We start from the raw sequence: 27,601 nt of genomic DNA on the forward strand, positions 1-27,601 counted from the left end.
TGTGCAACCACCGAAAAACCTACCACGCATGCCGGCTGTTTAATTCACTTAATTACCGAACGTTTAATTTTTATGTAGGACACTTTTGCTGAAACAAAACTAATTAATTTTTTCAGTCGATTAAAAATACAATCAGAGCATTCATTCTCTTTCTACTTATCGATATAGTTTACCAACAATTGCTCAATTGACATTATAGCTTAATGTTAATAGTGTCTCAAGTATTATATAAAAAAATAAATAAATTTCATGTACTTAATTACTTAGTATAGGTAGTTTTTAATACCGTATCAATGGCACTCATTATAAAATAAATAGACTTTAACAAGTAACTAATGACCATTTGTAGGTGATCAATCATATATTTTGCGTTGTAATAGTGCTACAGCGTTAAGAAATTGTTTATTTGTGACAATTCGAATAATTAATTAATGAAATAATATGAAATTTTAGGTAGGTCCTAGATACGAAAAGTTCTTTGTACATTTGGAATGTTATGTCTTGTTTAACCATTCACGAACTGGAATATTGGTAAACAGTTCTTTTCTTTAAATACATGACAGAGACTGATGGTAAGTATATGTTTTGATTATTTACTAATTTAACAATCTGTTAAAATATAGCCATATTCCTTATTTTCTGGATACAGCTAAATGTAATTTCATTTAAGAATTCCCAACACCTTTCTAATATCCTTAAAGACCTTTTTGTCTAAATCTACCTCAATAAGATAACAACATACTGACATACTCAGCTATTTTAAGTTGAAGTCAGTGATCTTCCTGATAATTTACCTAAATTTCGTATTGTTGGCGGGAGTGTGATTTTCTGCAAACAATTTTTTTATCAACCGTATGCTGTAAAATCAATGAAATTAATTTCAATCTTGTAGTATTTTCGATACAAGTTTACTTACTTTCCAACTTTGGGGAAAACTGGTTTGCGCTAAGAACAGTTGACTTCAAAACCTTGAAATTCAATTTGATTGCAATATATTTCAAAATTACTTTTGGCAACGTCGCATTTGTGGCATCGCTAACACTAGAATTATTTATCCAATTATTTATTAAATGAAATGATTTAGTGTTCAGTAGTATTTTGCTATATTTTAATTCAAAAGAATAGACAAAAGTTATCGAGCAATTAGCATTATAAACAATTACAGTTAGGTAACAGAATTAATACATTAATACTAGATATTTAAACTTTGGAATGTTATATTATTGTCTGAGTAGAACTACTTGCAATTCATGGTTTATGTGTTATTTTTAAATTACTATAAATTATCACTAAAAAAAGCGAGAGGTCTAATAAAAATTGTGCAAATTTACACATAGACTTTTTACATAAGTATTTGTAACGACCTATAATATTACCGATATATTTTTTAATAGGACGCTCTATATTTTATAGTTACAAATAGATAGCCCTTCTAAAGGCGAATTCAACGATATAAGGTTATACCTACTTTTTTGTCATAGTTGTCAAAAAAATGTAAAAAACTGTCTTTTATGTCGTACTGACTACTATTTCAAACAATCATAATCTCTTCTGTACTTTAAAAAACGTACCTACTCTCTATTAATCTTTTTCTTCTTACTTTAAACCTTTTTTTTCTAAAAAAAACACATCGATAAACAAATAAAATTCACCGAGTACTTTAGGTATAACGTGAATCGTTTTAGTTCCAATTCTTTCGTTGTTAAATTATTTTTAAAAATGGTTGCCTGTTTAAGCGAAAAACAGAGAATTGAAATTTTAATTATGATGGGACGCGGAGATAAAATCCGGGGTATGCGATTTATTTCAGCATAAGTATCCAGACCAGAGAATTAGTACTACAATAATTAAAGTATCCAAAAAGTTTGAAGAAACCGGAAGTATAAAAGATTTACCTGAATCAGGAAGGCTAAGAACGGTAAGCGAAAATGACCGACAGAATGTGATGCTCGCCGTTACTGAAAATCTTCACTCATCCATTAGATCTATCTCAGCCAACTTCAACTTCTCAAAGTCCTCAATTTACAGAACTCTGAAGTCTCAGAAGTCCTTACAAAGTCAACGTCTTACAAGAACTATGGGCAGATGACACAGAGAGAAGATTACAGTTTTGCGAAGAAATCAAATTTATTTGAAAGACAACCCAACTTAAAAAATGGCATAATTTTCGCTGACGAAGAAACTTTTTACTTAAACGGAACCATAAATAGGCAAAATACTAGGTTTTGAAGCCAAGAAAATCCGCATTGGATTATGGATTTTTTGCGTTTTTAGCTGATTCCAGTCCTGGAATTAATTTTTTCTAAGGTTAGAAAAAATTACTGGTGATGTCTGGTTCCAACAAGATGGTGCTCCTTCACATTTTCGCCTCGATGTAAAAAATTACCTTGATGAAGTTTTCCTAATCGATGGATAGGCAGAAGAGGACCACTTGTATGGCGACCATGCTCCCTTGATTTAACCACATTAGATTTTTTTGTGGGGTTATCTTAAAAAGCAAAGTGTCTGTGAACAGAGCAAACACTATCGAAGTATTGAAAAATCGTAACATGGAAGAATTTCGAAACATAACACCAAACGTTATTCAAAATGTAATAATTGACAACTTTGAACACCGAATTGAGCATTGTGCAATGGTTAATGGGGGGCACTTTGAACATTTGCTGTAATAAAATAAAAAGTAGCACTAAATTATTGTTTTCATTTAATTCTTCCATTTTTTGACAACTATGACAAAAAAGTAGGTATAACCTTCTGTCGCTGCTATTAAAAAAAATGTCGGTAATGTTATAGGTCTGTCAAACATGGCTCAAAAAATAGAAAATATTGCAGAAAACTGACAATTTTTATATACTAATTGGCCTGTTTCAGCGATTTTTTAAAATTTGAACTGGAAAAAAAATATGAGTTTTGTTCCATCATTCAGGGACACAGTTATTTATTTATTTAATTTGTCCTCTAAGTTAAGAATAATTCAAGTTTCATATGGTTTTCGAGAGTATGAAAACAAATTTGGTAAATTGAATAATGTCACTAAAAACAACGTGTGTAAATTTCAATATGTACAAGGTAAAGTATTTTATTGTTTAAACAAGTACGTAGGGAGATTTTTTAAAGAAATTATACCTATTTTAGAGACTTCATTTAAGCCTGCTATTCCGAGGTTTTCATAATAAAAATAATATAATATAAGTAATATGGAATTCATTCTGTTGCAACTTGTATTGCTTACAGCATATCCATTGGAATCTTCTGGTACTGGTTCTGGATATTTGTATGCCTATTGATATAGTGCCCGTAATAAAGACTTTTATTTTATTTTCTAGTACATGAACAACTAAATATCTATATTCACAAAATGTACAATGATGGAGCTTGACTACAAACATTCTACAAATCATTGACACTGGCACTCTCGTTAATATAAGAAGAAAAAAACACAGTTTGGGATCAAACACATTTTTTAGTTCACACCAACTTTTGAAGTTTACAAGGGTTACTCGACATCATTTCAAACTCGACAAATTTCAATCAATTTGCTTTTCACAACATACCTAATTTTTTTATTGAAATGTCTATCAAGTGTCACTTTTTTCAAATACAGCATTGTTTCACCAAAATTGGTTCCTTTTCTAACTGATCGTTGAAGTCTCCTTTTAGAATAAAGATATTGTACCAGAGTATATGCTGATATAAATTTATATGCGATATATAGGTGTTTTCGTCGATATTTCCTGTCGATATAAGTAGGTTATTTTTCTCATCGATCATTGAAGTCTCTCATGCATTGATTTATTTACAGGTTGATTTTCACACTGCTCGTTGCGTTGTTAATCACCCTAAATACAAACAAAACGCTTTCATATGTTGAGTAAGTATGCTATTATTTAAACAGGTACAATAAAAATTATTGTCAGTTTCGTCTGGACTGTAGGTACTATTAACTACACGAGAGCGAAAGTAGATAGAAATACAGGATGACTTTCGCTGTACTTGGCTTTCCATTTAAGAATGGAAGATACCATGATTTTTTATATAATTTTGAAAATGTGGATCGGTGTTGGTAGGTATTTAGATAAATGCAGTAAATATATGGATATAAATACTTAAATAGATAAGTAGGTACTTAGGTTCCAACTGAATATAACTGGAAAACAAGATTATTTTAGTTTTCAAAGTCTCTTTCATGTCTAATACAGTACACAGGAAAATAAATCTCCAAAATTATCTAGAAATTATAAAAATTAGTGCAGAAAAAGGTTAAATATTTATATTTTCCTTAATAGAGTAAATTTTTTTGGTGATTTTACAAAATTTCTTAAAATTAAGGAGAATTTTACTGAACTGAACAATATATTGAAAATTTCCATTTAGTACCTAGGATTCAATGTCAATTCATCTCTGAAACGATTTGATTATACTACGAATGTCTTTATGAAATAAGTGATGCAGTTTTTTTTCACAAACACATCTCAAATTCACCTATTGCGTTGTTTGACTTTTGCATTGTTAAATTTAAGAGCAAAAACTGACATTACTTGTTTTTAGAAACTGGGGAAATTTTTTAAAAACTAAATTAAAAGAAAACATTTTGAAGGAGGTATTTGAAAAACAATGACATATCAATTATTTTCAAGGTTCAAAATTTTAATTAAGTAATTTACTGACAAACTATCAAAACACTGTTATATTTTATATGCTTGTTTAGATACTATGGGCATTTATTTACTATAATCTTTTTATTGTTAAAATGAAAAAGCTGTTTTTTTTCAATATTATCATAAGGTTCAAATTACGAGATTTGTTTAATAATATAAGTTTTCAACACAACTTAAAAAAAATATTTTTTATCACAAAAAATACAAATATATTGAAACTGAAATCTTCAATATACTAATAAAAATGGTTTAACTTGCTCAGATTAAGAAAAATTGTGATAGGGCTTCGCTAAACTGAACAGGACTTAGCACTACATATACCTAACAGTGCATTAAAATTCAAAATGCTACAAAAGCTAATACGAAACGATTTATTTTATATCGTACAAACTTAAGTAAACTGGTTTAATGGTTAACAATACAGACAAAAAAAATCCATATAAGTTGAAATATTTACACAAAGGTCACGTTTAAATTTAAAATGTAATATTTTTGAGGTTTTTCTATAGCAATTTACTTGCCTTAAGCACAATACTACTAATTATACATACAAACCTAGATAAACTCAAATCAATATGCCGCTTGCCGGTATCTTAATACACACGCAAGAAAAATGATATCTAATATGTCCTATTTATCACCTCATTGAAGAAAATTCTGTCTAATGAAGTGGAATATCACCAACACACTAAAAAATTGTTATGTATATTAAAAAAATCACATTTTACTTGTAAATAATACAATGAAAATAAACGCAATTAAAGAATATTTCACTGTAAAAGTCAGATTTTCACGACTTTGAGTTATTGTGTTGCTCCGATTATCTTTATTGCGCAAAAAGGGCAACAATATTCCTGCAGAATACCATGGCTGGTATAAATGCTTTCCATTTGACAAATAGAAGAACAAAAGAGTTCCAGAACCAACATTTTCAAAATCCCATTTAGATTTTGAATTGGAATAATTTATATTGTATAGATATCTTCAGATTTGTAATACAATTTTGTAATCAAGTCTGATTTTGGTACTTTTTTCATACAACGCATCAAGCCCATTATTTTTTTAATTAAACCAGTTCTGTTAAGGAGGTTTATCGGGTACGGAGGTACATCTAAAGTCTAACGAGAGTTTCTGTAGATTCGCTAGTGACTAAAGTAGTAAGCCTTTAGATTTGTCAACGTTGCACTTGGCTGGCTCGCTCGTCTCGGGGTTCGCTCGCTCGCGTTCGATCATTTTGTTTGCTTGGACACTTGCAAATTTCAAATAATACGCTACGTCGAGACCGCGGCGTTGCCGCTGTCACCCATATGTAGGGTAAGTTAGTCAACGACAGCAGTTTGAAGGAGAATTATTATAAATTATGTATCTTACAAATACCTAATCGATTTCTACGAGCTATCATACGGTTCCTTAGATATCGGTTTCCTATTTATACAAGTTGCTGTGGAAACTGTTCGTCAATTGTTGCGCATTCTAAGTGGAAAGACCAAAAAATCTGCTTTCTCATAAGACTTCATACTAAATCGTGAAAAATTATTTTATTAATATCTCGTCTCTTAGGTATCCAAACTAGTCATAATTTTGTTTGAGGATTTTCTTCATATTAATAAGCTTATATTAATTTTTTTATGAATATCTGTTTGTCAATTCCAAGTCAGATAAACCTCCTTAAATGCAATTGGCATTTATTTATTATTTTTATAATTGTACATAGCCGATGTAATAATTCTTAAAAAATACTAATGTACTGATTTCAGAGTATCCAAACCTTCATTATTTAGCATATCCACGATTTACTTTATTTCAGTAAATTCTCATATTAATATTACGCTAGCTCATCCATCTAAGTCAACAAATTGCCAAGAAGAGTTAATTTTTCAGTAAAAATCGTATAAAATATGAAAATGTTGCTTCGAAGTTTTCTGTATCTAATAAAACAACGGAATTTATTTAATAAAAATGAATATATTTTACGTAATACTGAAACGATTAAATACTAATTTATAAATATAATTAATGATGGTAGTGTTCTTCGGGCCCTTGGTTATTCCAGTGCGTGGCCCCCACGTAGCTAGTGCCTCCCTGTCCTCCCTTCTCTCCGTGTTTACCGTAATAAGCGGGATGCTGAGCGTGTCCGTTCCTCTCGACGTAGGCCTCGAAACCGATGTGGGGTCCGGCCCTGTATTTCACAATACGTTGTGTGCCATCGGCTTCTAGCAGGGTGTATTCACCTACAACATTGTCACCTTCCCTGTGTTCCTGTTGAGAGTGGACGTCGTGGGTGTGCGGATCCTTCACTCCGTACTGGTAGTTGTAACCGACGTGGTGCTGAAAGAACGTGTTTAATAGTTTTCAGGGAATGGAAAATATGAAATAATTACGTTCTCGTGTCCTGCCAAGTGATGCTGCGCAAGGGCTGTTGCTGCCATGGAAGAAATTACAAGGAGTGCCTGAAAAACAGTTAAAATTATGTAATATTTGAAGAATTGTCAGTAAAGTTTGTACACATACAAGTTTAAGCTGCATGTTGATTTGGATTTTTTAGTTTCAAATTGTAAATGATAAAAATGTTAATATTTTCGCTGCTTATATACTAATGCGATATCAATGTGGGGGATTATATAACAACGGGTTTATTAAAATTAATAATTAAATTTTTCATTAATAGTAAGTGTATTACCACATACGATTTAGATATTTCGTAAAATATATTAAAATGTACCTAATATTTACTTTTACTAACACTATATTGACTACATAACTTGAGTTATTGATATATTGTCAATTTCTAGGTCAATAAATAAAAAGTTTAAGGTTGCCTACGAATTTAGAGCACGTCTGTTTCCTATAGATATTAAATATATTTGAATAACTGAAATTAACTGTGAATTGAACAGTAGAATTTAAAGAATCGTTTAGGAAATATAACGGCAAAAAGCACACCCATATACTGGTTTCATTACAATTTTAATTATGTGGATAATCAGTAAATAAATCAAAATGTGCAAACTATCAAATCAAATATATGATATCAATATATTATTATAGTTAACACATATACAGTGTGTTTATTAAAAGCAGCACACAAGTTAAATAAATAATCTTCGAGATGACAAAATAAATTTCAAAATCTTTGGTCTTTACCATTGAAAATTGTTAATTTTATATGTTAAATCAAATTCAGAGTTGTTGATGTCAGTTTATATGAAGACTATTACATAATAGGAACAAATGTGCAAAAACATTGTAAAAATAAAGTTTTCAACGGTTGTGCTGCTTTTAAACAATCAAACTTATTAGTAGGAAGGTGAGGAACATTATCTTGAAGAAAGAAGCTTAAACAAATAAAGATAACCTCTATTTCCATTAGTAGCGAACCTGTAGAGAGTCGAAATAATTTTTTTCTTTTTACATTTTCTATATTTTCTTTTAAGTAAAGGGAAGTATCCACAAAAAAAATTATGCAAATTATATTTACTCTTTATAGTACATTGTGAAAATATTAACTAAAATATTTAAAATTTAAATATTGATATACATCTGACGAAGACATACTATATTCTTTGTTCCATCTGTCGCTTTTACGCTTTTATTACGTTAGAATATTTAGCTTTATTTCTGTCATGTATTCAGGTGTGATAAGTGTTGTTAACAACCACTCTGATTCTGTATACGTAGTAATAATGTTTATTTACAATGTAAGTACAAACAGTAACAAAATAAAAAGAAAACAATGGTTACATTAATATACATTGTAAAATGGAGCTAAAATCAATTAAAAAAAATCAAAATTTAGCTCCAATATCTAAAATATTCATAAATAAATTTGTCTGCACTACAAGGTAGACTTATTATTGGAAGGAACAAGAAACTACAAATAGAGGAAAAATACATAAATTAAAAATTCATGTGAACACTTGTCTCATTGAGCATGACTAAAAATGTATTCCATATATTTAAGTTTAAAAGTTGGAGGACTTAATAATTTAATACCTATTGTAATGGCATTATATAACTTATAAATATTATCAAAAACATCTACAAAAAAATGAGGATCTATGATCTATGATAGGAGGTGATATAAGTAAAAATTTATGCATAACTAAAAATGTATTCCTTGAATTTAACTTTAAAAGCTGGAGGATTCAATAATTTAATATCTATTGGAATGGCATTATATAATTTATAAATATTATATGAAAAACATCTAGGTACAAAAAATTGAGGGCCTATGAAAAGAGATAAGTCCCCTGTAACGTAAATTAAGTGTATGTACGAAATTTTATTTTATTAATTAAATATGGAGGACACTGTAACTTTTCGATTCTAATGATTTCTATTTTATCAAGACAAGGACCATAAACAACGTCGCAGTAATTAAATTGACTGAGAACCAAAGCATCCGATAGTTGAATTTTAAGTTTACGTGAAAGAATATGACGACTTGACTATAACATTTTCAGATTACCATAAGCCTTTCGAATACATTTATTAATATGTGGTTTAAAACGTAACCCCTTGTCTAGTATTAGTAGTGTCTACTATTTAAGATTAAACTCTAGTTCAATGGTGTTCCTATCATAACAGAAGATTTTGTCCCATTTATGTCAAGGTGATGTTTTACAGAGAATTCAACCAAGTTACTAATGGCAATATTTAAGGCCATATTAGCATGAGTTACTTCTTTTGAATCGAAAGATAAATAGATCTGAGTATCGTCTGAATTAATTACCTTACTATTTTGTAAACCACTATACAAATTACATGTATATATACTAAATGAAAGTGGCCCGAGGATAGAACCTTGAGGTACTCTACATGAAACGACATCCCGAGACGATTCCCCTTTATTAGTCTACAAATTAAACCCTATTATTGAGGTAATTAGGCATAAGTTCAACTGCACTCTCCGAAAATCCAATGAAATGTAAAATAGGCAGTAACAAGTTATGATCAATTTTATCAAATGCTTTGGAATAATCCAAAAGTACAAAAGCAGTGGTTTTCCCCTCATCTGTAGCCCTAATAATGTCATCAACTACCTATATTAAGTAATGCCGTTGTGCAACGATATCCAGGTCTAAATCCAGACTGCTGTTGTGGAAGAATATTATATTTGTTTAAATGTTCACATATCTGACTATTCATAATTTTCCCTACAATTCTTGAAATAAATAAAATGGTATACAGGGTGTTCCAGATACACCTTCAATTAGACGTTTCTGGAAAACTACGCGTACTGGAATTCTGAAAATTTATGTACGGAGGTTTCTCCTAATGTTCTACCGATTGAAAATATTGGCGTCGCCGTGGAACTTCCGGTTCTACTGGAAGTAGACGTCAACTCGCTTATTTCAAATGGAATGTACTATTTTTTATTTAATTTTTGGATTCTACATCGAATTTTAAGGTAAGTTTCATAACCTTACTTTATCCTTAAACTCAATAGTTTTTGAAATATTTTGACTTTTTCAAAATTTTTGAAAAAAACATACCTACACTTAATCGGTTCTATCTCCTCCAATTTTTAAGATAGGAAGCTGAAATTTTAGATGGTCAATACCAAAACGTGTCCAAATATCTGGAATATTCGAAAGTTGGTGCATGTTACACAGGGCGTCTAAAAAACACGGACCAATTGTGTCAAATTGAAAGTTTAATAACTCGCTTATTTTAAATAGAACACCCTGTGTTTTATAATGCCAGTAGATGCACCTGTTAATTCTCTTTCCATTGGTATAAGCATTCCCTATACCTAAATCCCACCGATTTTGAGATATTTGAACATAAGTACAGAGACGAATATAATCCGACAGTTAGCTGTAGGTTGGCTGTGGAAAAACATTTAAATGTCACCAAGTGTCATTACTTATTTAGCAGATTTGCTGTCATTGCTGTAAAGCGAGTTTGTCGATTTTCCAAGTGTTTTCAATAACAATGGCACACTCTGGGTACACACACGACGACTACACGTCGGGGTAAATCGTCAGGTTGCAAATGGTGTATTAACATAAATGAAAATGGCTTCCATTTATGCTTCTTCAGAATTCTGTGAATAGTTCCTATTGATAGACGTGAATTTATTATGCATCTCTAATTGACGCCTGTGGATAAGCGGTGAAAAATGCCAATACATTTACTTCATTTTCTTCGTTGTCCACTGATGTCTTACTTTTATCATGTTTCGGGAGAAACTTTCCATTCTCAGAACAATTCTTTAATAGTCTTCTGACCATATCATGACTTGGTCTGTGCTTATTTGGATATCTTTCTGCAAACACGCGACATGTTCTACTAACAATTCTATTACACTCCCCGTAAATGATAATTAAATTTAAAAAGTCGTCGTGTGTGTACCCAGAGTGTGCCAATGTTATTGAAAACACTTGGAAAATCGACAAACTCGCTTTACGGCAACGACAGCAAATCTGCTAAATAAGTAATGACACTTGGTGACATTTAAATGTTTTTCCACAGCCAACCTACAGCTAACTGTCGGATTATATTCGTCTCTGTACTTATGTTCAAATATCTCAAAATCGGTGGGATTTAGGTATAGGGAATGCTTATACCAATGGAAAGAGAATTAACAGGTGCATCTACTGGCATTATAAAACACAGGGTGTTCTATTTAAAATAAGCGAGTTATTAAACTTTCAATTTGACACAATTGGTCCGTGTTTTTTAGACGCCCTGTGTAACATGCACCAACTTTCGAATATTCCAGATATTTGGACACGTTTTGGTATTGACCATCTAAAATTTCAGCTTCCTATCTTAAAAATTGGAGGAGATAGAACCGATTAAGTGTAGGTATGTTTTTTTCAAAAATTTTGAAAAAGTCAAAATATTTCAAAAACTATTGAGTTTAAGGATAAAGTAAGGTTATGAAACTTACCTTAAAATTCGATGTGGAATTCAGAAATTAAATAAAAAATAGTACATTCCATTTGAAATAAGAGAGTTGACGTCTACTTCCGGTAGAACCGGAAGTTCCACGGCGACGCCAATATTTTCAATCGGTAGAACATTAGGAGAAACCCCCGTACATAAATTTTCAGAATTCCAGTACGCGTAGTTTTCCAGAAACGTCTAATTGAAGGTATATCTGGAACACCCTGTATAGTAGCACTTTAGACTTAGTAGAGCCGTGGCTATACTTTCCTGTTATTCATAATTTTCTATACACTGCTGTTCAAACATTATTCTTCTTTATACTTATATTTAGATAATATATTTGATTTTCTATAAAATTCCGTACCCAAGGAAGTAAAACCTTTTATTTCATCAAACCTGTATTCTCTTTCTCTTCTTGTACTTATTCTTAATCATTCTTGATTATCAAATTCTACTTCTGTCCATGTTACATTTTGTCTTCATTAAGTTCAAATCTTATTCCTTGCGCTGCTTCTTCTAATTCTAACATTCATTATCATAATTCTGCCTTACTACTTGTTTATATTACCAAATCGAAAACAAATGCTAGACAGTGATTCCTTTTGTAATAAACTAAGCGGTTTCTATTTAAATTAGCGTTCCTTATAACATACACCAGAGCAGAATTAAAAAGGAATTAAGATTATGATGGTCTTCTTGTCTTATCTCTTCTTGAACCGCAAATTTTTCATTTAATTTAGTATCTATTCTTACTCTCATTAAATTTCTTGTAATGTAATTTACCATATATTTTTTGTTCTTATTCTGTCATCAGCCACATTCAGTAAAGTTTAACACTACAATTTTATTCTCTAACAAATACAAAAGAAAATAATTTTCAACACTGATGTAGTAACAAAAGGTATAATATACCTATAGAGATACTCGTAGAAAACCTATTATATATTCACATTTTGTTAATACTAATTTAATACAGTCATACGAGTTATCCTATCTAAAAATAAAGTATTTAGCAAAGTTTTAACAATAATTTAAATACAAGTGGATTACTTTGTTGGTAACATGCCACATAAATTGTAGTTAGACGTATATTATCTATAAATTATAGTCAGCGGTGCGACAGTTGTATAAATTTTTAATACTATACATATATTTTTTCCGTATATATTATGTCATTTTTTCTGACGCCGTATAAATTAATTTTTATTGAAACAATCAAGATTAAATTACTAAATTCTTCCTTAATTATCCTAGAAATGGATACCAATTATATTTATCTGTACCTACAAAGAGTGCGTAATATAGAATTAATAAGACAATTACATTTTATTTGTCCAAATACAAATCATATATCGCAAGGTTATTGATATTGAAATTAATTGGAACCATATTAAACTTGCCATTACATAACGCCCTACATCGATATCATACTAGTATATAAGCGGCGAAAATTTCAACATTTGTATCATTTGCAATTTGCATATTCCAAAATCCAAATCAACATGCAGCTGAAACTTGTATGTGTACAAACTTTACTGACAATTCTTCAAATATTACATAATTTTAACTGTTTTTCAGGCACTCCTTGTAATTTCTTCCATGGCAGCAACAGCCCTTGCGCAGCATCACTTGGCAGGACACGAAAACGTAATTATTTCACATTTCCATTCCCTGAAAACTAATAAACTCGTTTTTTCAGCACCACGTCGGCTACAACTTCCAATACGGTGTGAAGGATCCCCACACCCACGACGTCCACTCCCAACAAGAACATAGAGAAGGTGACAATGTCGTCGGTGAATACACCCTGCTAGAAGCCGATGGTACACAACGTATCGTGAAGTACAGGGCCGGACCTCACATCGGTTTCGAGGCATATGTGGAGAGAAACGGACACGCTCAGCATCCCGCTTATTACGGAAAACACGGAGAGAAGGGGGGACAGGGAGGCACCAGCTATGTGGGGACCACGCATTGGAATAACCAAGGACCCGAAGAACACTACCATCATTAATTTTATCTGTAAATTATAAATCATTATAAGTATTTCTAGATGTTACAGTATTATTATAGTTAAGAATATAAATAATACACACAGTTTTCCAATGAACTATGTTTTATTATTGACTACCTATCCTTGTTATGAGAACACAAACCACTAATAATATTTATCCAACACTTGTATATAACAATACTATAATTTCTTTGGTTTTAAAGGAATAATATGGCCTATAAGTCATTAGTGAGTTATAAGTCATAAGTCACTAGTAAGTGACCCACTAGTGACTTATAGAAATCATAAATATACAAATGTTTGGATAAGTGTTGGATCAAATTTTGTATTTTCAATAATATTTACTATTTACATACGGGGTCTGCTCAGAAAATAACCGAACTTTATTTGCTTAAACTTTATTACTAATTTTATACTGTAATGAAATCAAACAATAACGAGGAACTTATAAGTTAAAAGTGCATTGTACAACAAAATTGAGTATAAATATTGCATTACTTTATATTGTAAAAGAAAAAAGAGCTCTATAATATTTAAATTTAAAATTTTTGTTTAAAGACTGCATTGAACAATTTTATGACCTAAGAAGACATAGTTACATGATTTATTAGTTTAATTTTAAAAAATATGTAAGTAACATCAAAACACTTCTGACTACTGTTTGTACAAATTAAAAAAGCTCTTACATTGTTGTTAAAAAGGAATTTAAATTTTTAACCAAGTGCCAGATTTGTTTTGAATGGTATAGATATAAGATTTTTTGGGAAATATTCTTTAAACATACATTCATTCATTGCACTGAAAGTGGTTTTTCTTTACATTGTGCCAGATATTGGCACAATTGAAAAAAATTGATCCTCTGTTTTTTTTTGTGTGAACAACTTCCTGCTAGAATTGACTACTGAGATAAGATCTCATGTTTCTGTTGAAACAAAAATATTGACTGGATTAAAATTTTAAAAAAAATTCTTGAAATTCACAATTTTAAAATAAAATCACAACAATAATTTCTTTGGCGCCCAACAATCATTCATTCACTGCAATACATTGTTGGTCCTTGTCAAAAAAAGTTTATCATTCTTTAGATTTCGCCAAGTTTTTTACCCAAAATATTCAAATGCTCATAACTTACTTGAGGTGTTGATATAAAAATTTGAAAAAATTCATGAAAGCTACTCTAGATGGGTACATAATAATATCAAAAAATCAGGAAAATTAAACATGGTCGGGTCATGACCTCAGTGAAAGCCCTATACAGGGTGTTCCTTAATAATATGCGAATATTCAGGGTGTGATTCTACATGGAAAATTAATAATAGTTTGCTTTATAAACTATGGTCCAAAAATGTTCCGTTGCGAAAATACAGGGTGTTAAAATTGTAAGAAAAAGAAGGAAATTAATTAATATTTTCGAATATATTGAAATATTTCAGTGATATTTAGTACGTAGTGATAGTTAATAAAGACACATGTTTTTCAATAGGAGCATAATTTTTAGCTCTAACAGGGGCGTGCGTACGAGCACCGTCTTTGACATTTTTAAAGAAAAAAAATGGTACGCCAATGATTTTTACCCAAATAAAATTATTTTTGAAATCCCCGTACGAAAGATAAGACCTCTCTTGAATTTTTGTCCTGACTAAAAAAAATAAAACCCGTTGTATTGTCTGTAATAAATTAATGTAATTATTGAAGAAAACCCTTAAATATTCGTATATCATTAATGAACACCCTGTATAATTTAAAATTATTGCTTAATCGATAACCGAATATAGAAGGCAAAAAAAAATATCTATTTTGACTTCTCATAAGAAAGTTAACTAATTAATCGCTTTTAAACTCAGTTTAAAAATATATATTACCAACAAACACAAAATTTGGAACAAGAAAACTTAATAAAAACAAAGCATTTGAATATCTTCCACCCATCAATGACCGTGGCTTTCCCCCTGATTGCTCCAGTGGGTGATTCCTACGTAGCTGGTACCACCTACACCTCCTTTTTCCCCTTGGCCATGTTTTCCGTAGTGTGCAGGGTGCTGAGCATGACCCTTCCTTTCCACGATGGCTTCAAATCCAGTGTGTGGGCCAGACACGTACTTCACGATACGCTGGGTGCCGTCAGCTTCATGTAGAGTGTATTCGCCCACCACATGCTTTCCATCCCTGTGTTCCTTTTGGGAATGTAGGTCGTGAGTGTGGGGATCTTGGACACCGTACGCAAACTCATAAGCTGCATGGCCCTGCAACTATATTTTTCTATAAAAACACATCTTGACTTTCACAGATACTAATAGGTTCAATGAAAATTAAATCCAATTGAAAGAAAATTAATACTCACTTCATCTTTACTTTGTGCACCGTAATGGTTTTGAGCTGTTACCATTACCACTACAGCAGAAAGAACAAAAAGTACCTAAAATAAAAGCAAATATTAGAAAACAATTTGTTAAAATAAACCGGAAGAATTTCAGAATAATCAGATTAAAATTGAAACTTACAATTGTATTTTGCATATCGAAAAATATGTTACTGTGGTAGTTGTACTCGTAAGATCGTATGTAACTGATAAATATTTTCTAATTATCTCAGTTTATATACTTGTAAAAGTATAGGTAATTATGTAACGACTAAATTCTAAATTATTTTTTAATTGACTCCCAATTTGTTCTCAGCTTGACCCCAGATTATTATAATTAATACACTTAAATATGTTTCCGTTATTATGTCAAATTAATCGTTTATATGTATAGTTATTTGTATCTAGAACACGAAATGGTACTTTTGCGTTCAAGAATGGAGTTATTTTACCGAGCATAGCGAGGCAAAATATTCATTCGAGAACGCAAAAGCATTTCTAGTTCGAGATACAATCAAAATTTTTTCGAAAACTGCAAGAAAATAAGACAATTGTGTTATATACGATAATTTAATGTATATTTGAAATCGTTTGAATCGTGTTTGAAAGACGAACATTTACCAGGGGAAGCGGCACATAGTGCTGTTTCGCAATTAATCTCCAAAAATCGTCGAGACACTACGAGTTTGCCTACAACGAATTCAAAGGGTGGTAGGTATTTCGCAGAAAATTCAAAAAGTGTCCGAAGCGGTGTTACTGGCATATTTCGAACATAAAATTAATAAAATTTAACCTACTACATTATGGTCAATATATTACATGTTAAAAAGTATCAAAAACAATGTAAATATCCGGAAAAGGTCAGAATTCTAACGAAAGAGGAAATTGGGAGATTTTTACAAGAAGCAGCTGATAATAGATTTCTGCTATAAAAGGTACCTAAATCAAATTAATATAAATTGATCGATTTAACTAATTTTGTACAACTTCTTAGGTCATTTTAATAATTGGTGTTTGTGGAGCTTTGAGAAGAGATAAGCTACTAAAGATAACAATCGATGATATAGAAGACAAAAATTCAATTGTCATTATAAGAATTCCCGATTCCAAAACTGTTACTCGAAGATGTTTTGTGGTTTCACAAGTTGAAGATTTTGTATGCAGTATGTCAGGGAAAAATGTGTTTACCAAGTGGTTGGAGTGAACAAAATAAGGAATGTGCCAAAAGAAATAGCAACTTATTTCAAATTGCCTCATGCGGAAACTTATACAGGGCACTGCTTTAGACGTTCTTCCACCACTCTGTTAGCCGACGCAGGGGCCGATATTACCACCATTAAACGACATTGAGAATGAATGGCGTTCTAGTTCGGCAGCGGAGACATATACAGGGTGTCCCGAAATTCATGCAACAAAATTTGGTCACAGATTCTTAAGACAAATTTAGGGGACCCGTAGTTTTTATTTTTGTCAAGTGGCCCCTTCTTTCGGAGTTACAGCCCCCTGAAGTCCGCCCCTATAAATAATCTTTTTTTTATATCTCAGAACCCTGTTGTACGAGAATCACTAAATTTGCTACACAGGGGTTTTATGACAAGTGGAATCTAATGGTTTTACGTTTTTTAGAGGGGAGCCCCCTTAAGACAATTTTTCGTGAGCCCCCTTCTCTTTGGAGCCAAAAAAAATTGGTCGCATATTTAAATTTCTTAAAAATTATCAGTCCACTAGAAAGCCATTAAATTTAGAAACTTTTTGTCACTTTATACTTTTTTCGTAAAAGGCAATGTCTTCGAGAAAAATGTCAAAATGTGATCGAATGCATATTGTGATTCGCCATTTTCCTCAAAAACATTGCATTTTTCGAAACAAATATCAAGAGACAAAAAAGTTCTAAATTCAATGGGTTTCTAGCTAACTAATAATTAAAAAAAATCAAATTTGCGACCAAATTTTTCTGGTTCCAAAGACAAGGGGGGCTACGAAAAAGTGTCTTAAGGGGGTTTCTTGCCAAAAAACGTGGCACTGTGAGATTCCACGTGTCATAAAACCCCTGTGTACCAAATTTAGTGATTCTCGTACAACATGGTTTTGAGATATAAAAAAGACTTCTTAGGGGCAGATTTCAGGGGGCTGTAACTCCAAAAGAGGGGGCCAAATGGCAAAAAGAAAAAATACAGGTCCCCTCAATTTGTCTTAAGAATCTATGACCAAATTTTATTGCATGAATTTCCGGACACCCTGTATAGAAGATTATATACAACATAAAATTTCAATCGTAAATAAATTTTTACGAACTTCAGCAAAGCCTACAGGTCTTGCCAATGCAGTAAACCTAAACAATTTTAACAGCAGCCTCATTGAGCACCTAAAACTAAATGCTACGATAACTGACAGCACTGAATCTGGAATAAATTTAACTCACTGCAATATGGGCACTGTCAATTTCAAACTATGACAAATTATGAAAAATTATTTTGACATTTGTTTTATGTTCTAGAACGAAAAAGACTTTGGCGTTCTAGAACATAACATTATTTAGCGGCTAGGTGACAAAAAAGACTCCCTGTCAACTAAGAATTTAACGAATTTAATTGATGGCAGTTTTCGAAAGATATATTTTTCTGAAATTGTTCGGAAATGTCTATTCTAGTATTTTAGTTCGTTGCTAGGCAACTATCAGCAAACAATACGGGAAAGTTAACTTTTCTGCACCGTTTTTTTATCTATATTTTATACAGTAAATACCCATAAATGTACGCAGAACCAACTCGCATCAAAAATGCATTATTTAATAAATATAACATTTATTGAAAGTATTCCATATACAGGGTGTTCTGAAAGTCCCTCAGGAAATTCCAAGAGGTGATTCTACGGATTAAAATAATAGCAGTATGTAATGAAAAATTTTTTCGAATTGTCAATTGTTTGCAAGTTACAGCTTGTCAAAGTTCATTTTTTTAAATTTTCTATTTAAATAACTTATTTAATTCAAGTTCGATTAGTCTCTCATTTGGCATACCCGCTAAGTAGACGAAGCTCTATTGGACCTTTACCTAGAACTCAAAATTTGTTTTGTTCATAACTTTTTTCTATCACCGAAATTTAAATATTATTGAAAAGAGAAATAATATCCGAAAAAATCATGTACTCTTTGTTCAAGCCATTAAATGTAACCGTTTACCAAATTTTTGATAATTCTTTCTGTAATTAATCAAGTTGCCATGCTTAAAATAAATATCATTAGTAATTTTGATGTTACGAATTGTAATAAAAATTGTTTAAAGCAGGTGTATTTTTCACCATAATAAATTTTTTGGGAGAAGTTCATCTTGATCCTACATTAAGTACGAGGCAGCTGGCATCTGTGTCTGGGATCAATCGAACTAGCATACAAACCATTTTAAAGAAGAATAAACTCCATCCATACAAAATACATTTAGTCCAGGAACTTCATGAGGATGATTATGACCGCCGTTTGTAATTTTGCGAAATAATGAGTGAGCGAGCAGGGAATGATCCATAGTTCCTTTTTAACATCTGTTTTTCTGATGAATGCAGTTTTGTCTTGAACGGGACGGTAAATCGTCAAAATTGCCGCTATTGGTCCGATTCAAACCCAAGAGTTTTTCACGAGGTACATACACAGCAACCGGAAAAATTAAATGTATGGGCTGGAATTTTCGGTGACCGGCTGATGGGTCTTTTTTTCTACCTGTTAATTTGACTGGCCAAATGTATTTTCAATTACTGGAAGACGCTATTGACCCTGCCTTGATTGATATTATTGAAAATGTTTCAGAGTATGATGAAGATAATTTGATGTTTCAACAGGACGGTGCTGCTCCGCATTATGCGTTAATTGTCAATCAGTATTTAGACCAACGTTTTCTACGGAATTGGATTGGGAGAAGAGGCAGCATTGAGTGGCCTCTACGATCCCCGGATTTATCGCCTCTTGATTTCTTTTTGTGGGGATACCTAAAAAGTAAAATCTATAAAACACAGCCTGCGTCGCTGGAAGATATGCGTCAAATAAATCTCGACGAATGCCGTCGAATCACTCCGGAAATGCTTCGGAATGTGCGCGAACGTTTCGAACAAACTCTTTATTCTTGTATGGAAGCGGACGGTCATCAGTTTGAACATTTAATCAACTAAGTAGTAAGTAAGCAACTAAACATAATTTAAATTTTAAAATGTAATTTTTTTTCAAAGTATTAGGGGAAATTATAAAATTTAAAGTCTGTTGTAAAGAGAATTGTAAGATTTTTCAAAAGAAATATTACTCAACCCCCAATGCCATTTAAATATTTTGGGATGATGCTTACCCTTGCTTGGGGGTGAAAGTGGCGGAGTCAAAAATACCAGCAAAGAATGTCCCCCTTTAATCTAAAATCGACGGGTCCGAGCGTTTTTTACAATCTTGACGCAGTTCCTGAAAATGGCTCGGTTTCGTTTTCATTTGTCCACCCTGTATAATTTAAAAAATTATAATTAGCGTGTTAACAAAAGAGAATAAGAAGACTTTTTTAAACTTCTAACATATTAAAATACACCATTTTTTATCTTTGCGGAACTTAATTAGAGAGTGTATGACTGCTGTAATACTTATTATTATTCATTTCAAAATTTGGTGAATGTATTTATATAATATGTATGTACCTAGATATGTGTCAACTAAACAGATTGGAAATCAATTTGAATAATAATTCAAGTTCTATTATTTCATTAAAAAATTGCATAACTTCTTCCATGTATATAATGCGGTACATTTGACAAATTTGTATCAGTTATCCAAAAAACATCAAGCTAACAACAAACACATACGTAACCATGCAAAATAAAATTGTAAGTAGCTATAATTAACCTGAAATTCAAGATTTTTCATCATTTTAAAATTTATTACAAACGTACATTTCTTTGGTAGATATTCCTCGCCTTTTCCGCCATTGTGGCAGTAGCAGTACCTCAAAACCATCACGTTCAGCATGACGTAAGTCTATTCACCTTTATTACCTATTCTATGTACTTAAATATCTTCTTCGTAGGATCACGCAGCTTATAAATTTGAATACGGTGTCCAAGATCCTCACACCCATGACGTTCACTCTCAAACAGAACACAGGGAGGGAAAGAACGTAGTGGGTGAATACACTTTGCACGAACCTGACGGCACCCAGCGTATCGTCAAGTACGTGTCTGGCCCACACACCGGATTTGAAGCCATCGTGGAAAGGAAGGGACATGCCCAACATCCTGCACACTACGGAAAGCATGGCCATGGAGAAAAAGGAGGTGTAGGTGGAACTAGTTATGTTGGAATCACCCACTGGAGCAATCAGGGTGAAAGCCACGGTCATTGATAGGTGGATGATATTCAAATGCTTTGTTGTTATTAAGTTTTTTTATTCCAAATGTTGTATTTGTTAGTAATAGTAATAATAATAGTTTAATACTCTAAGAGCATTTAATTATTTGACTCTGTTATACGAAATCAAATTAATATTACTCTCTGTGTTCAACCCTGTAAACCATGAAAAGGTGTTAGGATCATGCTGAAATATGTATATATTTCTAACCTAACTTTCTTCTAATAATGATATAAATCAAATTAAATCAAATCATTTATCGGTGTCTAAATATTAAAATGTAATCAAAGAAAGAAAAACGCGAAAGATACAACATAATATTATAAGCAATACTACACTAAAGCTAAAAAAACACATTCAGATAAATATAACGTAAACAGCATAAAAAAGTGAATATTACGAACATACATTATGTATCTAAAAACTGGTCAGCAAGGAACTAACCAAAATTGTAAAACGCTTTTCTCTTAAGATATTTTCTAATGCTGGCCTTAAAACAGTCTGAATTTAGTGATCGAATCTCAGATGGATGGAAATTTTGGCCTAATATTGTGTCGCTCTCTTGTATGATGGAAATGAAAATTTTCTTGTCGTACAAATCTATATTCTGATTATTTTTTATATAAATGAGACATTCAAGTATATAAACTGACGACATTGTAAGAATATTTAGCAGTTTGAAGTGCTCCCGACAATCATCTCTGTATTTTATTCCAGCCATAATTCTAATACATTTACGTTGTAAACCAAAAATTATGTCACTGTGAGACGAATGACCCCAGGTCAAAATTGCATGTCACGGTAGCATGAAAAGGACCATAATATGCAGATATGAGTACAGACTTAGATACTGCACGATCCAAATTACGCAGTAGGAAAATATTCTTAGATAAACGTGTGGATAAATCATTGACATGTTTTTCCCAACTCAATTTAGTGTCAAGGTTAACTCCAAGAAATTTAATGCAATTTGAGTTATCATAAGTATTGATATGGCTAAGTGTAAAAAGCAAAGACGGAGTTTTGTCAACATTTAAGCAATATTAGCAATAAATCAGTCCTTTATCAGCGGCAGCGTATCCACTGAATCCTCTGTGAGTTTAATTAAGTTATTATTTGACTTTAAAGCGGTAGCAAATAAAATAAAATCAGTAGTTATATCACAATTTGGGAAATCGTTGATATAGATAAGAAATAGAATAGGGCCCAATATTGAGCCTTGGGGAACTCCATGAACTATTTTTGTTAAGTGTGAAGAACAAGAATTATAAAAAACATACTGAGTTCTGTTCGATAGATAAAACTCAATAAAGGGCACGCTATTGTCATCAAAATTTTAAAATTTTAGTTTATTTAAAAGGATTCTGTGGGACACACAGTCAAATGCCTTAGTCAAATCGTAAAAATTTCCACTAGCAACATTGTTTGATTCGAAATTGTTTAAAATAATCATAGACAACTGGTTAATATCTAAAGTTGTTAACCTTTTGTTCCGAAAACCGTATTGACTAGAATGGAACATATTATTGTTTTCAAAATACTCTGCAATTTGCATTTTTAAGGCAGTTTCGAAAACCTTTGCCAGAATGGGAACAAGAGATATTGGTCGGTAATTAGATACATCATCTTTCTCACCTTTCTTAAAAACAGGAATAACCTTGGATAACTTGAAAGCTGTAGGAAATACGTTGGAGCTAATACATTGATTAATTACTTTAAATAGTGGAAAAATTATAATCTTTTTAAGAGTTTCCATGATTGGAACATTCAAATCGTAAGCATCTTTGCTTTTTTTACTTTTAACTTATTTAAAATAGTTCTTCCTTCATTAAAAGACAACTCTCTGAATTTAAAAGTCGTTTGTGATCTCGGGGCAGTCAAAAACTCGGAAGGTAACTTGTTGGGAAGTGAGAGCTCACTCAAAAGACGCTCTGAAATATTGGAAAAATAAGTATTAAAAATATATCTTTAATATATAATTGTCATTAACTAATCGGTGGTCTAAAATGTCATGTGATCCAAAAAATGAATCAAGAATTTTACGCGAAACTGAAGCCGTCCTTGAATCGTCCCATCTAATCAACAGATCTACTGTTTACAATGCAGTAACTAGGTCAAGCTCAGAGTGGTTATTTGTACGGACGAAAATTACACTTCGCACTAAATTTTAATTATACTTCATAGGATCACGTTGGTGACCAATTTCAGTACGACATCCTAGATCCCCACATCCACGACTTCCAAGCACAGAAGGAGCACAGGGATGGGAAGAACGTCGTGGGTGTCTGGCTCCCACACCGGATTTGAGGCCACCGTGGAAAGAATGGGGCATGCTAAGCACCCCCCGTATCACGGAAAGCATGGGGAAAAGGGTGGTGAGGGTGGTACAAGCTACGTCGGTGTTGTACACTGGAGTAACCAGGGCACCGTCATTGATAGCATAAACTAAAACCGCTGTATCTTTTTCAATGCGTCACAAGCAATATTCGTATGAACTAAGACAAAAATCCTAGTCAAATTAGTCACCGTTTTCATATAATTGAAATGCCTTCTTGACAATTCCCAAATTTTGATATCTCCTAAATTTTAATACTGGTTGCCTATATCGTTACATTTATGTACCTTTTTGAATAAAATAAACGGAAATAATTTCTCGTACATTTTTAATAAAAAATGAATTTATTCATTAAAAATCTATTAAGGAAATATTTATTACAATAATATAATAAACTATTTGGAGTTCATAGTTAATTCTACATATAACCTCAAAATCGCGGAGACGCGATCAAAGCAGCTGTCAAATTTTTTATCTGAATGTTTTGCTAACTGCGGTACTCAAACTACAGTCTAAAACTAATACTCAACACTCTAATACAAATAAAATACTCCAACGATTGTCTGTGATAGATTAAGGCTATAAAGACATTTATACCATCATATCCACAGAGCACCATCATATATCTTTAATGTGCGTTTAACAAATAATGAATCACGCTCACAACGATTGTCTTTGATATTACGACACACTCGTGACGTAATGGCAATCTTAAAACGGTTCTAGTATATGTTCGTTTAGTTATTACATTGTTTTTTATAGTATTAGTTGTTATTAATATATTTAGTATATAAAAGTGTTGACTTATTTCTTCATTTGATTAAGTACACATTATTTAAAAAAATAATGTGTATTAGAGCTAACTGAAAAGTACACAGGGTGTAACAGTCTTTATCTTGATAACTTTGGAAGCAGGTAGAACAAGTAAAAATAGATTGACCTTGTTTTATAAACGTATGTCGAAAACTCAACTGTTTCCGAGATATAGAATGTTCAAGTATTTTTCCAGATAACTTTAAAACGGTTTAAGTCAATGACTTTTTAGTTGATATATGATTTGATTTATTTGAGTGTAACATGTACCTATCCTAACATAAAAATTAAGACAAAACTTAAAGTATAAAAAATGTTAATGGGAGGATTGAGATCTTAAAAAAATTACATCATGTATCATATTCTTGCAAACAAGCGTAAACTTACTAAGATTAAGAATAACCTAGTGAACAAGTAAGTTTTTTGAAATATTTTTATCGAGGTGCAACTTAAACACTCCGTATCTCGGAAATGGTTGACGCTTTTATACAAGGTGTCCCACCGGGAACTGCGTCAATCAATGGAAAATGTGACAAAGTAATTTCAAGAACATGTAGTGCATTGTAGAGAATCTGGTGCTTTTTTCCATGAATAACAAACAAATGAAAATAATCCTCATAAGTATAATTTAAACGATCTTCGACCATTTTTATTTAAATTTTCAGCTAAAACTACATATTACAGACATAACAATAATTTGACAACTAACTTGCCAAATATCAGTTATTTTAATTGTTTTGGAGTGTTTCTGATCATGGCCAATTTGATAACAGGTCTGCTACGAGAAAAATTGTCCAAAAAATAGAAAATTGCAAATATTTCTAAAAACAGTAATGGTATCCCTAACAATGTTAATACGGCTTGAAAGGAAATTTCAATCTGCATACGACAGAGTAAAAAAATGCAGGGTGTTCCATTTAAGTTAAAAAAGTTATAACTGTTTGAAGATGTCAAAATGTAACAGCAAAAATGAAACATCTAGTATTAATGCCTTAATTTGTTGGTATACCATAATTTACCGTTTTCTATGCCCTTTACAGGTACGAAAAATCCGCTTGATATCAGGCTCGTAAAAAGAGTTACTAGCATCTTTGCGGATCCTTGCATCTGTTAAATATTTTGTTAAAAAATTAATATCTAAAAATCTAGAACTTCTAGGTATCGAATTTTTAATAAAGTGACCTCCAAATTTAACGTAGAATCCTAAAATATAATAATATATAGGGTGTGCCATTTAAAATAACGAAGTTGGTGTCGACATCCGATATAACCAGAGGTGCTGAAGAGTTCTAGATATTTTATTTACGTTGCCATATTTTCAAATTTTTCAGAGCAGTACTTCTCTAGATATCGGTCGACGCAGTTCCCGGTGGGACACCCTGTATAATGTCAATTTATTTTCACTTTTTCTACACGCTCCCGAAGTTGTTAAGTTACACCCTGTATATTCCATTCATCTAGATCTCTAATTGGCTGACAATTATGCATTATAATTTAATTTATAACATTACAAATAACGTTTTATTCAATATTTGTTATAATAATTACATAATTATGACCGAAACGTACCAGTAAACCATTTCTTAATAAATCATTCAATCAATACTATTAAACTGATATTTTTAGACAGGTTCAATTTTTAACTTACTATCAGTGGATTACGTGATAGTTAATTAAATAAAACGCTGTTCTAGATTTGATTTTTTCCTTCTTATTTGACTTATTTTTTATAGAGTTAATATTTTATTGTTTTCTAATATCATCATATACTTTCTGAGATATACTTTTAGAAATGTCACCCAAGAAAAAATAGTACTGATAATAACAATAATTTATTCAGCAAAATGTTTTACAAATTTGATGTACCGAAAAACTATATAACATAACAACATATTCCTAATCAATTCTTTGGTTCTAATATATCAACAATTTAGTGTCCATATTCGTCATGCCTTTGTATGTGTTTTTATATGGTTCCAAAACAATCGGTCACAATTTTCCTCCTTACCACGAAAGATATGAGGGCAGTTCCATATAAGGTTCATAAACATCGTACTGAATTTCGTAATGACCATGATCCTGGAAATAAAATTGTTATTTTTTTATAATCGACTTTGGCAGCAAAATTTATAGAAGAAAACTGTTTAAATATTTCGACAAAAAATAGACGAAATGAAATAAAAAGGCACATAACGTTATTAATTTATATTTAAACTTACATCACCATGACCTCCCCCATGACCACCGTCATGTCCGCCATGTCCTCCATTACCGCCGCCATGGCCTCCATGACCACCACCGTGTCCGCCATGGCCACCATCATGTCCTCCATGACCACCTCCGTGTCCCCCATGACCTCCATGGCCACCATCATGTCCTCCATGACCTCCTCCGTGTCCTCCATGACCACCATGGCCGCCGCCGTGACCACCACCATGACCACCATCATGTCCTCCGTGACCACCACCATTTCCCCCGTGACCTCCATGACCACCACCGTTTCCACCGTGACCTCCCCCATGTCCTCCATGACCACCGCCATGTCCTCCATGTCCACCACCATGACCTCCGTCACCGCCGTGACCTCCATGGCCTCCACCGTGTCCTCCATGGCCGCCACCATGCCCTCCATGACCACCTCCATGGCCTCCATGACCACCTCCATGGCCTCCATGACCGCCACCACCATGACCTCCATGACCACCACCATGACCTCCATGGCCGCCATCATGTCCTCCATGGCCACCGCCATGACCACCACCATGACCACCACCGCCACCGCCATGACCTCCATGACCACCACCACCATGACCTCCATGACCACCACCACCACCATGGCCACCATGACCATCATCACCATGGCCTCCGTCATGCCCTCCGTGACCACCATGACCGCCATCGTGCCCTCCGTGTCCACCATCATGGTCATCCTTATAATTTTCTGCATAATTGCTTCCTAGGTCCCAACCGTATTTATCTTCAAGGTATTTTTCGAAAGCTCCAAAGTTTTCGAAATGGTGAGCGTCGGCCAGCACCACAGCCATGATGCTGAACGTTACAAGTAGATACTGAAAAGAACATTTAAGTTTATTTTTCGTGATATTTAAACAAATATATGTAAAATCTAATGGACGGAAGATTAAGGAAACTAACATG

At 32.4% G+C, this 27,601-nt stretch overlaps 4 protein-coding genes and 1 pseudogene across 4 annotated transcripts; 3 read left to right on the forward strand and 2 right to left on the reverse strand.

Moving 5' to 3' along the window:
* Window positions 1–6,671: 6,671 nt before the first annotated feature.
* Window positions 6,672–7,184, reverse strand: LOC108907162 (cuticle protein 19-like). Its single transcript, XM_018710707.1, has 3 exons — window positions 7,170–7,184; window positions 7,040–7,108; window positions 6,672–6,986 (listed from the first exon to the last, which is right to left on the reverse strand). The coding sequence occupies exons 1-3, from the start codon at window positions 7,182–7,184 to the stop codon at window positions 6,672–6,674; spliced, it is 399 nt and encodes a 132-aa protein (XP_018566223.1).
* A 5,873-nt stretch (window positions 7,185–13,057) lies between these two features.
* LOC108907163 (cuticle protein 19-like) lies at window positions 13,058–13,569 on the forward strand. Its single transcript, XM_018710708.1, has 3 exons — window positions 13,058–13,072; window positions 13,134–13,202; window positions 13,255–13,569. The coding sequence occupies exons 1-3, from the start codon at window positions 13,058–13,060 to the stop codon at window positions 13,567–13,569; spliced, it is 399 nt and encodes a 132-aa protein (XP_018566224.1).
* A 1,928-nt stretch (window positions 13,570–15,497) lies between these two features.
* Window positions 15,498–15,955, reverse strand: LOC108907165 (adult-specific cuticular protein ACP-20-like). The gene is made up of 2 exons (XM_018710709.1): window positions 15,911–15,955; window positions 15,498–15,812 (listed from the first exon to the last, which is right to left on the reverse strand). Exons 1-2 carry the CDS (start codon window positions 15,953–15,955, stop codon window positions 15,498–15,500), a joined length of 360 nt encoding a protein of 119 aa, XP_018566225.1.
* A 4,806-nt stretch (window positions 15,956–20,761) lies between these two features.
* On the forward strand, window positions 20,762–21,291 carry LOC108907166 (cuticle protein 19-like). The gene is made up of 3 exons (XM_018710710.1): window positions 20,762–20,776; window positions 20,856–20,921; window positions 20,977–21,291. Exons 1-3 carry the CDS (start codon window positions 20,762–20,764, stop codon window positions 21,289–21,291), a joined length of 396 nt encoding a protein of 131 aa, XP_018566226.1.
* Window positions 21,292–23,303: 2,012 nt separating this feature from the next.
* Window positions 23,304–23,746, forward strand: LOC111692025 (annotated as a pseudogene).
* Window positions 23,747–27,601: the final 3,855 nt, after the last annotated feature.

This window comes from Anoplophora glabripennis, unplaced genomic scaffold (genome assembly GCF_000390285.2).
Source record: "Anoplophora glabripennis isolate ALB-LARVAE unplaced genomic scaffold, Agla_2.0 scaffold87, whole genome shotgun sequence".
In the NCBI taxonomy this organism is placed as follows: domain Eukaryota; kingdom Metazoa; phylum Arthropoda; class Insecta; order Coleoptera; family Cerambycidae; genus Anoplophora; species Anoplophora glabripennis.

Coding starts and splice junctions, on each gene's coding strand:
- LOC108907163 (XM_018710708.1), top strand. Junction 13,203..13,254: donor ACTTGGCAGGACACGAAAAC/GTAATTATTTCA, acceptor TCGTTTTTTCAG/CACCACGTCGGCTACAACTT.
- LOC108907165 (XM_018710709.1), bottom strand. CDS start 15,955: ATGGTAACAGCTCAAAACCATTACGGTGCACAAAGTAAAGATGAA. Junction 15,813..15,910: donor GTGCACAAAGTAAAGATGAA/GTGAGTATTAAT, acceptor ATATAGTTGCAG/GGCCATGCAGCTTATGAGTT.
- LOC108907162 (XM_018710707.1), bottom strand. Junction 6,987..7,039: donor ACTTGGCAGGACACGAGAAC/GTAATTATTTCA, acceptor ACGTTCTTTCAG/CACCACGTCGGTTACAACTA.
- LOC108907166 (XM_018710710.1), top strand. Junction 20,922..20,976: donor ACCATCACGTTCAGCATGAC/GTAAGTCTATTC, acceptor TCTTCTTCGTAG/GATCACGCAGCTTATAAATT.